Source organism: Centropristis striata, chromosome 14 (genome assembly GCF_030273125.1).
Source record: "Centropristis striata isolate RG_2023a ecotype Rhode Island chromosome 14, C.striata_1.0, whole genome shotgun sequence".
Taxonomy (NCBI): Eukaryota; Metazoa; Chordata; class Actinopteri; order Perciformes; family Serranidae; genus Centropristis; species Centropristis striata.
In genome coordinates, this window is record NC_081530.1 from 4,070,483 (window position 1) to 4,085,927 (window position 15,445).

At 35.1% G+C, this 15,445-nt stretch overlaps 1 protein-coding gene across 1 annotated transcript in view; it reads right to left on the reverse strand.

The window, feature by feature from the left end:
* Positions 1-411: 411 nt before the first annotated feature.
* The window catches only part of srd5a1 (steroid-5-alpha-reductase, alpha polypeptide 1 (3-oxo-5 alpha-steroid delta 4-dehydrogenase alpha 1)), a 16,518-nt gene continuing 1,484 nt past the window's right edge, over positions 412-15,445 (reverse strand). Inside the window, exons 3-5 of the mRNA XM_059349672.1 lie at positions 10,213-10,314; positions 2,834-2,984; positions 412-2,188 (exon numbers count right to left, since the gene is read on the reverse strand). Of these exons, the coding sequence (XP_059205655.1) occupies positions 2,122-2,188; positions 2,834-2,984; positions 10,213-10,314 (320 nt within the window). The 3' untranslated portion in view covers positions 412-2,121. The remainder of the gene's footprint in view (positions 2,189-2,833; positions 2,985-10,212; positions 10,315-15,445) is intronic.

Sequence of the window (15,445 nt, forward strand, 5' to 3'; positions counted from 1 at the left end):
CACAAAACAACATTTCTCATTCAAACGAGATATTAATTTGAATATGAATGCAATTTGTAGAAATTGTATCAAAGTGATGACATAACTGCATGTTTTTCCCCTATGTAACTTTATTTTGAAAAACCCTAAGAATAAGGCAATGTTTCTTTATTATAAAAAAAGCTTCTTATTAAGTTGAGCTATAAGGCTTTTTTTTAGATAAAATATTATTTTGTGTTACTTATTATTTTGGAGAAAAAATATTTTGAAAAAATCAGTCATTATTCTGAGATAAGTCAATATTTTCACAAGACAACATTTCTCATTCAAACGAGATATTAATTTGAATATGAATGCAATTTGTAGAAATTATATCAAATTGATGAGATAATTGCATTTTTTCCCCCTGTAACTTTATTTTGAAAAAAACAACAACCTGAGAATAAGGCAGATTACATTAGTAGCATCTATGATAGAAGACAAGATTCCAGAAAACTCCCGCTGATAAGATCATTTGGCTCACAGTAACAGTGATTGTGAACAGAAAAGAAGACATGCTAAAATCAATTCCAATGTTTCCTTTCCTTATCTCTTCTCCCAGGATCCCTCTGTACATTCAGTCACACACAGGCTCATCCATTCACTGTTGTTTATGTGCTCCTGCTTTCACACACTCATTCATTTCTTCACCAGTTCTTCTTCTCTTTCTCCCTGTCAGGAGTGATGTGTTGAGGCAACGCTCCCTTCGTCTAATTTCAGGCATGGGTGAGTTATTGAGGGTCACGCTTGGCCTCCATTATATTTCCCTGCAGCTGAGTAGCTGTGGACAGGCCTGCTACAGTCTCAGTCTTTACAGGACAGAGATGCAGTTACCTTTTGTCCCAAAAAAAGCGGCTTCTCTTCCAGCCAGGAGTTTGAGATGATGATGTAGATCAGCGGTTCCCAAACTTTTTCAGCCGTGCACCCCCTTCTATGTCCCAACTGGGTTGACGCACCCCCAAATCCCCCACACCTTCAAAATAAAAAAAATGCAATAAGAGTTTTTATAGCCATATTAAAGGTGGAGGATGATGAAAGGCTCAGGATCAGAGGCAGAAAGCAGATCAGTTGGGAAAATGTTATAATATTTTGAGCTGCGTTGAACAAAAATTGCAGCAAATTTAAATGAGCGTGGAGTGAACACAACCCCGTCATCATAACACAGGTTGGAAAAATGATACAAGAACAAGAAGACAACTTCTTCTACGCTTCATTATAAGATCAAAAACAAGCAAAAATAGATGCAAAAATGACCAAAGATGACACAAAATTATCAAAATAGACACAAATTGACCAAAAATACATGTAAAAATTACCAAACAACCAAAAATTAGATGCAAAAATGACCAAAATAGATGCAAAAATGAACAAAAAATGACACAAAATTGAATAGCCTGTATTTATTAATTAATTAATAACGCCTCTTTTTTGTGTGGGGGGAAAAAATTTAATTGTGTCATTATCAGACCGCCATTACATTTTTCATCTCGCGCACCCCCTAGCAGCAGCTCACGCACCCCCAGGGGTCCATGCACCACACTTTGGGAATCCCTGATGTAGATAGTAAGCAGAAGACGCGGAAAAGAAGAAGAAGAAGAAGAAGAATTTGAGATCCTTCGTCTTTCATCTGTTAGAAATGCATGTTAAAAAGAAACACTTGCAACAGATGACTCTTGAAAATGAATGAAAACTTTAAGTGTCTGCTTTGCATTTCCAAGTTTATGTCCCATCTGGGAGAAAATGTAGATCAGCGGAGAGTCTTAAAAGTGTTTATTGCTGGTGCGGAGTGTTATAAATCCACTGTATTACTGTTGAAGAATGCTCCATTCGCTATCTTATTTCCTCCGGAGAACGCTAAGTGTTGCCTCTCCAGCAAACACAGCACTTCCACTGCATCCACTTCATGGTTGTTGAGGTGATTTTGTGCTTTATGGACATTATTAATAAAGTAATAAGCAGAGGTAACAATAAAAATACATTTTTGAGGTGTTGCTGTTGTTTGACAGAGCTGTGCAAAGTCATAAGAAAAGGCTTGAGTGTGATTTTCTTCTCAGCAGTTGTATGGAGCGGTACCTTTTCAGGCTTCCAGTACCCATTGTGGCTTTAGAACAGAAAGGGAATCAGCGCCTTCCTACTTTTAGGATAATCTTCAAACTTAGCGAGGTACCATCTGTACAGAGAGAAAGAGGGAAAAGAGCCATTTTCTTCCGTTAATACCATAGACTGTATAAATAGGTTAACCCTACAAAGCCAAGTGTATCATATTTGATACATACGTTTTTGAGACCTCTACATCATCAGTGTGATATTTTTTTTCCTGAAAAACCTGATGAATACATGAATTGACGATTAAAAAAACTCAGCAACAAATTTCACAAAAATACCAGATGTAACAAAAATGATTTGCTGGTTCCACTGGTGGATCTGTGATTGCTGCGTGAAAACTTCATATCAGCAGATGTATGATGTTGTTTTATATGGAAAAAAATATTTTGTATGTTTGAGGAAAATGTTAAAAGGAAAGTCAAAGTTTTATTTGGTTAAAAATATTAGGTTTTATGTGATTATGTGAGTTCAAGAAAAGCAAATTGTGAGCAACAAATTGCACAAAAAGACCTGATGTATCAAATATGATCCAAATTAAATTCATATATGAAAATTGATATTGAATTAAAAAAAATGTTAGCTGGATCAACAAACACTCCAGTTTTGAAAATTTCGAATTTTCTGGCAATTATTTCACTGTTCAGGCTTTATAGGGTTAATACAAGTATTTGCAAGTATTTGTGTGTGTGTGTGTGTGTGTTATTCGTACTTGTGGTGGGCCACAGCCCTGCTGGCGAGGACCACTGTGGTGAAAATGGCAAAAGCTGAACTGTGAACAGAGCGGCCAGCCAGAGCGAAGCCTGCCCACTCTGTTATCTCTCCTAAGAAGTTGGCTCCAGACACATATTCAAACATTCCTCCTGTGGGTGGAAGACGCAGGAATTAGGACAGGTATGCTCATCCTTTTAATACCTTCACTGAAGCAAACACAACACAAATATTTCACCCTGTGTGATGGATGTTGAGTATAGTTTTAAAATACTAATTCGGGTTGCGAAAGGGCAGAAAAGTTTGGCACAATTTCAATATAAAAATCTTGATAACACTTTACAATAACCAACTAAGTGATGTTTATAGACCAATTAATAACCATTTACAAAGTGTTATACATGTTTAATCTTTAAATGTTTTCAACCAATTTCTTAAAGGTATATGGATCCTTTTAAAATCATTAACATACTTAATATTGTGTTGAAAACGTTATAATGAGTGCAACTAAAACTATTAATAAACTATTAATTATAATTTATTGGTTTGTTAATGGTAAAGTAACTATACACTTACATTAATATACCATCTATTTGCCATTTATAAATTATTTAGTTAGTTAAACATTAATAAAAATATGTATTTACCATTCTAAATGGCCTATATATGGTTTATAAATGATGATTAAACATCTGTTTACCATTTATAAATGATGGTTATTGTAAAGTGTTACCAAAATCTTTTATTAGTGAACTGATTTGGGAATAAAACATACTTTAAAAAGCTATGATAGGTCTTATTATATTAACCGAATTGTAACCTGCATAGCATTTAGGGAATTCAGTAAAATTACAGCCCTCTTCATAGTTTTGCCAACTTGGCGACTTTGTTGTCATATTTATCGCCTTGCAGACCCTCTTAGTGACTTTATTTCTAGCAACTGGCAAAAATGTAGCAACTTGTTCACACCACCACAGCATCATGGAAAAGCAAGATATATACAGTACAGGCCAAAAGTTTGGACACACCTTCTCATTCAATGCGTTTTCTTTATTTTCATGACTATTTACATTGTAGATTCTCACTGAAGGCATCAAAACTATGAATGAACACATATGGAATTATGTACTTAACAAAAAAAAGTGTGAAATAACTGAAAACATGTCTTGTATTTTAGATTCCTCAAAGTAACCACCCTTTGCTTACTAGAATATAAGACATGTTTTCAGTTATTTCACACTTTTTTGTTAAGTACATAATTCCACACGTGTTCATTAATAGTTTTGATGAATCTACAATGTAAATAGTCATGAAAATAAAGGAAATGCATTGAATGAGAAGTTGTGTCCAAACTTTTGGCCTGTACTGTATATTACAGTAAAATTCAAGCACTTTCAAGTAGGGCTGGGCGATATGGCCCTAAAAGAATATCACGATATTTCAGGCTATTTTTGCGATAACGATATTCTTGATGATATTAGGAAATACTTAACAAGAAAGTAGAAAATATGATTTTTTTAGTCTGTATAAATAAATAAAAATCTAACATGTAGTTTGAAGTGCAAATCTCAACAGTTGCCAAATACAAAAAATTACTTTTGACTCTTGATATATATTTTATTTAAGGCATCTTATTTTGACAGTCTTCTTGTAAATTCTGTGGTGGATTCTCTTAACACACTGTGCTTTTATTTTGAAAGCTGCATGTGTTTAGCGAGAGGGAGTAAGTAGCTTTTTGTGATTAAAACAACTTTAACCACTACATCAAGAAGTAGGAACGTTGCCAATATCATGATATGCATTTTTTTTAACCATAAAAAAAATATACAGATATTATCGTGAACGATACGATATGGCACACCCCTACTTTCAAGGTTCCTAAACCAAAAACTTCCCCTTAAGGCCTTTATTATCACATCATAGTCGTTTTAGAATTGCAAAACAAACAAAAATGTATACCACTGTTCATTTCTGGAGTACGAGCTCAACAGAGGACGGATCTTGCTTTGAACTGTATTTGAATTCATTAATTCCCCATAAATTCCCGTTATTTCCCATGCAAAGTTTGTACCTGGAATATTCCAGGACTTTTGCAGATCTGGAACTGTGATTTAATCAATCTCTCGATGTAATTTGGAGTTTGCATGCTGCTAAAAGCTCAAAGGGCGCTGACCATAGCCGGCTGAGTGCTCACACTCTGCCTGCAGGCTGTGTGTCGTGTTGCTCCCCTCTATGTGAAAATGGCATTCTTGGCTGAGGGGATTCCAGACGTGCCTGGAAGTTCATTTGGAGCGGCTCACAGCTTCCTCCCGCCTCGCCTTTCTGCGCTTTTATTTTCCTTGAGGGTCCAGGAGTGGATTGTTTCAACCGGTTCACCGCAAGTTCAGGCTGAAGGTGCTATTGTTGTGACTATGTTCTGAGTCAGGGGAGCCACTCTCTTTGTGAATGTGTTATGATGATTGATTCAGTTAGGAGAGAAAAATTCCAACTTCCTGTTTGAATTTGCCCATAATATGATCTGAAAAAGCAGTAATGTTGATTTTATTTTTGCTTTTCCAACACCATCCGCCCTCAAGACTGTTTGTCAAAAGAATTTGGAGGTTGGCCAAAATCTTGTTTACCCACCCCGCCCCTGTGCTTGTCACTTCTCGTAGAATGTGCATCCGTTTTCACATAGTAAAGGTCATACACTCTGTCCACCATAAAACCATAAAACCATCTTTTAACGTTAGTGAGTTAATCAGAAATATTAATTTTCTTGATAGTTGTTAACCCTCCTGTTATGTTTGTTTCTCAGGAACAGCAAAATTGTTCCTGGGTCAATTTGACCTGGGGCATGTTTAATTATCCAAAAGTGTCAGAAACTAAAAAAAAACCAATAAACATTGGTTATATTTCTTTAATAACTCCATAACTAACTTATTATTTTAATCCATATTTAGTGCAATGGTGTTCTTTTCCTCTCATAGATCATAGTTCAATGTTTTCAGTAAAAAAAAACATGTTAAAACGTTTTACATTTTAAATGTTTTCCTTTTCATGAAAAAATACTTAACTTTTTTTTTTTTTTTTAGATTTTTAAACTTTGAAATGGGTCAATTTGACCCACAACATAACAGAAGGGTTAAAAGAAAACTTCCAAAATTTGAAAAATACATTGCTTGTTATTTTGATGAGAGCATATGTGTGTATATATATATATATATATATTCACTTCTTCCTACGGGCACTGCACTAGTAATATAAAATGCAGAAAATGTTGCTTGCCGTTTTTTTATATTCTTTTTTCTAATAGTCAGCAATTGAATTACACTGAAGAGTAATGATGTTTATTTAGCTATTTATTTTATTCCTATTTATTCTTTATTTTCTCGGTTATTATTTATATAATTGGCTGACAATGTAATACATTGTTTGTGTAATGTACAACAATGTTAAATATTATTTAATAAAGTTTTTGGTTTGAGAAAGTAACTCTCTGGGTACAATCCACATAAAAAAGGTCTATTTTCATTCCAGCTCAAAAAATTACTATATCGACCATCATATTAGTTCAGTGAATTTCCCCCCTTTAACCCTTTATCAGGCAAAGAACTATATTTGGTAACTTCAGGTAATATTTCGAGAAAAAAAGTTGAAAATTTACTAGATTAAAGTGGCAAATCTACAAGAAAAAAAGTCGCTGATTTAAGAGATTTTAAGTGGAAAATCTGTGAGAAAAAAGTTGCTTTTCCCCCCACTTTTTTCCCATAAATCTGCGATTTTTTTCGCACAGATTTGCCACTTTAATCTAGTCAATTTGCAACTTTTTTCTCAAAATATTACCTGAAGTTACCAAATGTAGTTATTTGCCTGATAAAGGGTTAAAATCAATATCGGCATTGTTCTCAAAAATCCCATATCGGTGGGTCTCTAGTTTTTATGTACTAAAAAACAAGTTATAACACATAAATGAGCGAGCTTTTGTTACCTTTGTTTGTGGACAGTAAACCAGGCCAGCTGTTTCCAGTGTTCATGCTAAGCTAAGCTAATGGCTGCTAGCTGTAGCTTTATATTTACAGTGCACAATGTGCAAAAGACTGACTGCTTTATTTAGCACGTATCTTGATTCAGTCTGGTAGAGACATATAATGTCCATGTTTCAGTGTGGGGCTGGCTTGCTGTCTAACATGATTACTATAAACACTGTGCGGTTCAGAACATTTCTCTTTCTGTGTCAAGTACAGCAAAACTACACACACACACACAAACACTACACAAACTGTGAGTCACTGACTTGTGTGTGCCAAAGCAGCAGCAACCTTTTTAAACACTAATGTGAGGGTTCACAGAGGGTAAGGCAGAGAGGAAAAGATAACTATTGACAACCTGTGATTCTGCTTACACTGTGATCCTGTATAATCATGCGACCACACTGGAAAATTAGCATCCAGCGCTGTGTTCAAGGACCACACGGCTCTGTGCCATGATGTGATTACTGCTTTCTTCACTTTCTTGTCACTCCATTGCAGTGGTAGAAAAGGATTCAAATTATAAACCTAAGAAGAAGTAGCGTCACCATGTAAAAAAGCGCCTTCAACAGTAAATGTCCACAACCACAAGGAGATTTTTAACTGGTTATGAAACGCTCTCAGTTTAATACTGATGCCACTTTATGTCCTACATAAGCAATCAAGACCATCAAAGACAACACTGGCTATTTCTATTTAAAATGTCATCCATCTGATTGCATGTGAGATCAGGCCAAATGGAAGCTATGTTTAATGTTTTTTTTATTAAAACCCTCGCCAGTGAAAAGGAAGCAAGAGGAGATTTTTCTTTATAGAATCTTACTTCTGATGTTATATTTTTTTGGTTATGGCTGATACTGGGGCAGGATCAGCAAAGAGGAAAAAGTTAAGTTGAGTTGACCGAAGAACAAAACAAAGCTAAAAGTGACTGAGCAGGTGAAAACATGTGCCAACCTCTGTTGCTCATTCAACAGATGGAGAGAATTGTGGGAGTTGAAAGGATTTTTTTTCTCTTCTTTCAATGAAGAAATAATCTCTATTTCTGATGTCACTGTTGCCCCAACAAATAGACAGGTACAGTTGAAACCAGAAGTTTACATACACTATATAAAAAGACGCATATGCTTTTTTTCTCACTGTCTGACATAAAATCAGACAATCATTTTTCCTGTTTTAGGTCCGTTAGGATTACCAAAATTATTTCTATTTGCTAAATGCCAGAATAATGAGAGAAGGATATGGAAGGAAGACAGGAAGTCAGTTTTTTTATTACTTTCTTCAAAGTCAGAAGTTTACATACACTAACATTATTATGCCTTGAAACAATTTGGGAAAGCCCAGATGATGCTGCCATGTCTTTGGAAGCTTCTGATTGGTTGATTGACAACATCTGAGTTAATTCGAGACACACCTGTGGATGTATTTTAAGGCACACCTGAAACACACTGCTTCTTTGTGTCTTCTTTGTTCTTCTTCTTTGTCACATCACCCTCGTACTACTGCATTTCCATACATTTATTTACTTTTTTAACTGTCTTTTATAATGCCTAACCAGGAGGGTTATTGCCCTAAACCCTAATGGTCAGTGGTTTTGTGGCCTAAATTCAACAAAACTGCAGCTTTTTTTTTACAACAGTGAACCGTACATTTATGCACAATAATGTGCGTGCTATTTTTAGAACACTCTGCTCTGTACTGTGAACCGCGAAGCCCTCATATGGGTGGTTTTGGGTGGTATTGAAGAACAACCTATTCTGTCGTTTAGGTTGGAGATCTTGTTGGCCAGGCTGTTACCATCAGAAGTGCAGCATGGTGAAATCTGTGCAGCAGAGCAAAATCTGTGCCTGCTCACCTGTGTGCAACCCTTTCATATCCATACTGTCATGTTTGAAACTGCTTCCTCTACCAGCTCGCCCTCACTGAAATGACTGGAGGCGGTGAGTTCCTGCAGGGTGAAATGGGCCCCTTTAAATAGCTACAAATAGGTACATTACCTCACCTCTATGCATCCTGCAAACAGATGGGTTTAAAAAAGGAAAATTGTTTTCAAAATAAGTTGCATCTTTTTTTCACTTGCCTATAGGAACAAATGTACGCACTAGCCAGATCAAATAGACAGGTATGTAATATTAGTTATGTAAATGTTTTTTTGGAACAATTTGCAAAAGGAGTTGAAAAAGTTTTTTTTTTTTCCCTCCGGCAAGTGCTCGGGAATAGTGTCCCCTAGTAATCCCACAGTGTTTTTAAAAAATATCCCATCTTCTTTTAATTTATTTTAAATTAAATTTTGTTTTGTTTTTTGTTTTCTTTGTTACCTTTGTCAATTTTGTCAATTCTGTATTTTATTGCACTTTTTTGCACTTTTATGTGAAGCACTTTGGTGCGGCTCAGCCGTCTGTAAATGTGCTAAATAAATAAATTTGACTTGACTTGACTTGACTTTTAACTGTCTGAACTGATCACAATCGGTGAATTTAAATCGATTCTAAGAGGACAAAGAAATAACTTCCCTTGGTCAGTGTGTCTGCTCCTTATAAGTGGCTACTGAGGCTCCTTCAGTGTTTTAATCTTTAATCTTTCATTTTTTTAAGATCTCAATGAGACCTTTACCTGGTCAAATAAAGGAGATATATATATACAGTACAGGCCAAAAGTTTGGACACACCTTCTCATTCAATGCGTTTCCTTTATTTTCATGACTATTTACATTCTAAATTCATCAAAACTATTAATGAACACATGTGGAATTATGTACTTAACAAAAAAGTGTGAAATAACTGAAAACATGTCTTATATTCTAGTAAGCAAAGGGTGGTTACTTTGAGGAATCTAAAATACAAGACATGTTTTCAGTTATTTCACACTTTTTTGTTAAGTACATAATTCCATATGTGTTCATTCATAGTTTTGATGCCTTCAGTGAGAATCTACAATGTAAATAGTCATGAAAATAAAGAAAAACGCATTGAATGAGAAGGTGTGTGTCCAAACTTTTGGCCTGTACTGTATATACACGGTGAAATGGGCCCCTTTAAATAGCTACAAATAGGTATTACCTCGCCTCTATGCATCCTGCAAACAGATGGGTTTAAAAAAGGATTACATCTTTTTTTCACTTGCCTATAGGAACAAATGTACGCACTAGCCAGATCAAGATCTTTATGACAGGAGGCGGTGGTGCCACTTTTATCCACCAAATTCAATATTATATGAAACAAAGGTTCCTTGTAGTTGCTTTGAATGACTATTTCACACTTATCATCAAGTTTTCCTCTTTGAAAGTCAGATGTTCTGCAACAGGAGTATGGGACTTGTTAGCTGTGGTGAGAGAAATCCTTTGGCCCAGTGTTTTCCTGACTGAAGCACTTACCTGTGGGAATCTTGTAGCCAGTCTCTCCGGGCTTCCTCAGGTTCCTCAGGATGTGGTCAGAGTGCATATTCACCAGCCAGCCCACCAACCACAGTACAGACCCTGGAGACAAACAAACCAAAAGCTGCTTTAACACGACATCTTACTGGTGTTTTCTGAAGAAATACTTTTTTTTTCTTTTCACATTTTTGGTATTATACTCCAGCTTCACACTTCATGCACAGACATGAGCCTGCCCTGATCTCTCATCTAACACTCAGAAAGAGAACTAATGAGTTTATTTTTAAAATTAAAAAATTAACATTTTTTATCAGCATACAGCATGTATACACAGTATACAATGTATCAGCATCGTTGCTGCTGTGAACTACATTCCTTAAAATAAATTTGTTTACATGCCACTGAATGAATACAGTGACATAATCATAGTATCTGTTCAGTAGAGATCACAGGACTAGTTTTGATCTCAAATCTATATCACGAGTTTGAAATTCACCTTGATAATGACAAATGTATCTAATCCGTGTAATAAATGTGTATCAACCTGATTCCAGACCTCTGATTTACCACCCACACTTTTCAAAACAACAACTCAGTCAGATTATAATATTATGATTACATGGATTTCAGCCAATACATTCGCTGAAAATTGGGACAATATATTAGGGTCAGTAAAAGATTCACACATAAATATATTACATATATCCCAAATTTTTCACTATTCTAGAAAATCAATAATGTAGTTACTGGGTATACATAGGGCTGAGCAATATAAGGACATATATCTTCAAAACAATTTAAAAATGTCTTTTATGTATTTTTTATATTGTTTCTATCATGATGTGGGATAATCAGACGTTATTACGACGATTTCTGTGCAATTTTTCCAATATGAACTATACAAAAATCGGCTTTACCATGTGGTTACTTCACATAGACTATTTATTTATTGAGAACATGCTTTGCCATGATATATAGACTTTTATTAGCGAGATATGAAATGACCTGTATTAGAATAATATTGCCCAGCCCTAGATATACATGTATATTCCATTATTTTCCACCTTGTCCTGTCAAAGGTTGGTAGTAAAATACTGGAAATGAATTAGTAAAAATGTCATGCCTTATTTCACATTTAAGAACAACTTTTCACATTTCTTCTTTAAAACTGTCATTCCGTTCTACTTGAATGTATTTTTCATATTGTGTTACACCTGTCATGATCTGCTGCAGAGGCAAAGTTTGACAGGAACTGTAAGGGGAGTGGAGGGACATTTAATCTGGAAAAACATATATTCTAAATTGACAGTTTCCTGTGTTAGCTTGAACAGCAAGGGGAGCCAAGAAAAACTGCTGAGCACTTTGAGGTTTAGAAAGCATAAAAAGCACCTGCAGTGGAGCAAAAGCCAAAAGGGGAAAATGACAAGACTGACAAAGGTGTCTGAATGACAGCTGTGTGTTTAAGCAAAGTCGTGCTCGTTTTTATTTAATTTCAAAAGGAAAAAGAAAATGGTAGGAGCGGAAGGCCTTAGGCCTAGTCCACACACACACACACACACACACCAGGATTTTTAAAAAGTGCCTTTTCTATGTTTCTGGCCTCTCGTTAGGGCTGGGCAATATATCGATAGAAAAAATATATCCATATATTTTTAAATCTGATATGGAATTAGACCATATCGCATTCATCTATATAGTTAAAAATGTTTTCTTTCTTTATATATAAATGCTGCCCTTACTAGGGTTTGTCATATTTAATTATTTTGTAATGTTCGTTATTCTTTTCTCATATAAATATATTTTTTCCAGAAAAAGATCGGCCTATTTTATTTCATAGGCAATTTTTATTTAACCCTTTATCAGGCAAATAACTATATTTGGTAACTTCAGGTAATATTTCGAGAAAAAAAAAGCAAATTTACTAGATTAAAGTGGCAGATCTGCGCGAAAAAAGTTGCTGATTTATGAGAAAAAAGTGGGGAAAAAGCTACTTTTTTCTCCCAGATTCACCACTTTAAATCTCATAAATCACGCATTTTTTTCTTGTCGATTTGCCCCTTTAATCTCGTAAACTTTTTTCTCAAAATATTACCCCCCTCCCCTGGGTCCGTATGTTTTTTTTTTTTTTTTTTTTTACACATTTCAGACATTCTGGCTGTATGTAATATCCTCCAATATTCTCTAGGGTTGAAATATGGAATTTGCAAGTATTTCAATGAGTGCCCTATTAAGGGTTAAGATATTTTTTTTATTTGAATGTGCACTTTATGGAGCTTTGATTAAAAAAAAAGGTACTCCTGTTGTTATTCACTATTTATGTTCACTTAAATAAACGGTTTCAATAAAACTACTTGTGACATGTCATATTTGGCTTTGACTGAACATTTGCTCTCACTTTACGATAAAAATATCGGGATATATATATCTTATATCGATATTCAGCCTAAATATATCGGGATATGACTTTTGGTCCATATCGGCCAGCACTACCTGTTGTCAACCGTGTTTCAGGTAACTGAGAGTTTCGAAAAAATGTAATTTATAATGTTAACATATTTTAAGGGGAAACAGATTTTTTGGTCCGAACAAGAATGTGCTCCTTTTCCTCCATTGTGAGGTGACACTTTGTGCTATGGTGAATACAGCCAGAGTAGTACTGGGTCTAACCTTGCTAACAGGACTTACTCATTATATGTTTACACAAAATGTACAATTATTCTTCCACTACAATGGGAAGCAGAGGTGTTAGGAAAAAAAACAAGAAAATAAAAATATAGAAAATATAATATATAAAACTTTCCTCAAGCTGAGAAAAGCAATTTCAAAATATGACGTCATCACAATGTGATGTCAATGGACTCAAACTAGCTTTGACGGCTTAGTGCAGGCATCGACAACCGGCTACGTTCAGACAGCAGGGCTTAATGCTCAATTCAGATTTTTTTGTGGAATCCGATATTTTTGCAAGGTCGTTCACATTTCCAATTAAATGCAACTTGTATGTGATCTCCAGTGTGAACTTTAAACGTACCAAAAGTGTCCCGCATGCGCAGTGGAGGACACTGAGCGTGCTCAGTGTTTACGGAAGTAGCGGAAAACATGGCCGCCAGCAGGAAGCCTATGTATGATGAATGCGACCTGGCCGTTCAGACTGGAGTCGCATGTCAAAAGATCAGATATGTGTCGGTTTTAGGAGCACATATCCAAGTGGCCTGGATCACATTTGAAAAAATCGGATCTGTGTCGTTCAGACTGTCATTAAAAGATCAGATGCAGGTCGCAGAGGGGCGAAAAAATCGGATTTGGGTCACTTCAGGCTGCAGTCTGACCGTAGCCTTAGACACACGTGCCAGTATTGGTAAACTGGCAATGAGCATTTCCCAGAGCGGCCCGTGGCTCAGATGCCGTAGCTGATGGCAACACCACTGGTTTTGTTTTTCAAAAAGGGTCGTGCTGTGTGCATTTTAATTTTTGAAAATCAAGCGTTAATTGGCAATTTGAGACAAAGCATGAGAAAACTTTCAAAGATAAGGCAGATAAGACGCAGTTCATGAACCACAGACCACTCCGAGGCATGTTTGCAACTTAAAATGACTAACTACAAACCCTAGATAATGGAGCTCAGCCAAGCAAAGCAGGGTCAAGGATCACACCCATCTGTTGTAGCCTCGGCCTACAGATGGTTTTAGTCTGGACTTATCGTTATTTGGCCATGTCTTAAAATGTTGACGTGGATGTTTCATGAAGATAGCGGATTCCTAAACAATTCTGATGTTTTTTGATGCACTTTACTCTCCATTTTTGACATTTTTTGTCAGTGCAATATTTCTTTAACAAGTTACTGAAAGCAGTGTTTTGAAATGGGATCCATGCATAATTTGTAAGCCCATGTTGTTAGAGAAAAAAAAGTACTAATACCACACTAAAAATAAATGTCCTGTATTCAAAACTTACTTCCGGAAAAGTACAAGTATCAGCATTAAAATATACCTAAAGTATCAAAGGTAGAAGTACTAGATATGCAGAAAGGACTGAGTCTGTTATGTATATTCTATATATATATATATATATATATATATATATATGTATATGTAGATTGTTTGTATTGATGCATTTATGTAAGCTGTGTTTTAATTTAGTAAAAATAGGGCTCACTTTAACTACTTAATATACTGTTATAAGGTTGAATCAAAAAAATTGTCTTATGTTAAATTTTGACCTGAAAAGTAATTAAAGCTTAATGTAATGGAGTAAAAAGTACAATATTTGCCTCTAAAATGTAGTGGAGTAGAAGTATAAAGTTAAAATGAAAATACTTATATATACTTATATTGTACTTCAGTACAGTACTTGAGTAATTGTACTTAGTTACATTCCACCAGTGGAGTTTACACAGCACCCCCATTCAATTGTTTATTGCCAATATTAAAAAAAATGATGGTTAACTTGACCTTTAATGTCCTGCCAGCTATTTAGTGACATTGAGGAGAATGTGTCTGAGACAGTGGATAATGTTGATGAGGGCCTTATTATTAGACATCCTCTGATGAGAATGAGAATCTTAGTGATGTGAGAGGTGTTATCTTGAAAAAATTGGAAAGTTATGGTCCTGCTCCCCACTTGAACGACTGCTAATGTCATGGAAATGTGTCCAGGCCCCAGAAAATATGCTCTCAGCCATTTCCAAGATATAAAATCAGCATTTTGAGCTCTTCATAAAAAACATCAATTTTCCAGGGTCAAATTGACCCAGAACATAATCCTTCATAATATAAAATATTTTTTTTACATGTTACAAATAACAGAAATGTCCACTTATGATAATAAAAAAATCATATACAGCACAAAAAGACTTCCCTCTTTCCAATTTTAGGTCAATCTGTGAGATTTAATGGTGATTTGCACATAATAGGGATTCTGAATGTATAAGGGGGTTGGTTCAGGGTTTATGTTTTATTTAAGAAAAGATAAGATAAGATAAGGCTTTATTTATCCTGCAGTGGGGAAATGTAATTGTCACAGCAGCTCAAAATACAGACACATGGATATAAGAACAGAATAGAATAAGAATATAAAAAATAAGACATATACATAAATTCTATACACGTTATACATGCATTATTATTATACATACATACATTTATGCTGTTTGTTATTATTGTATTATTGAGTTGTTTGTTTTCCTGAGAGTACTTTGCATTTTACAGATATTACACAATGGAGAAAAATATAT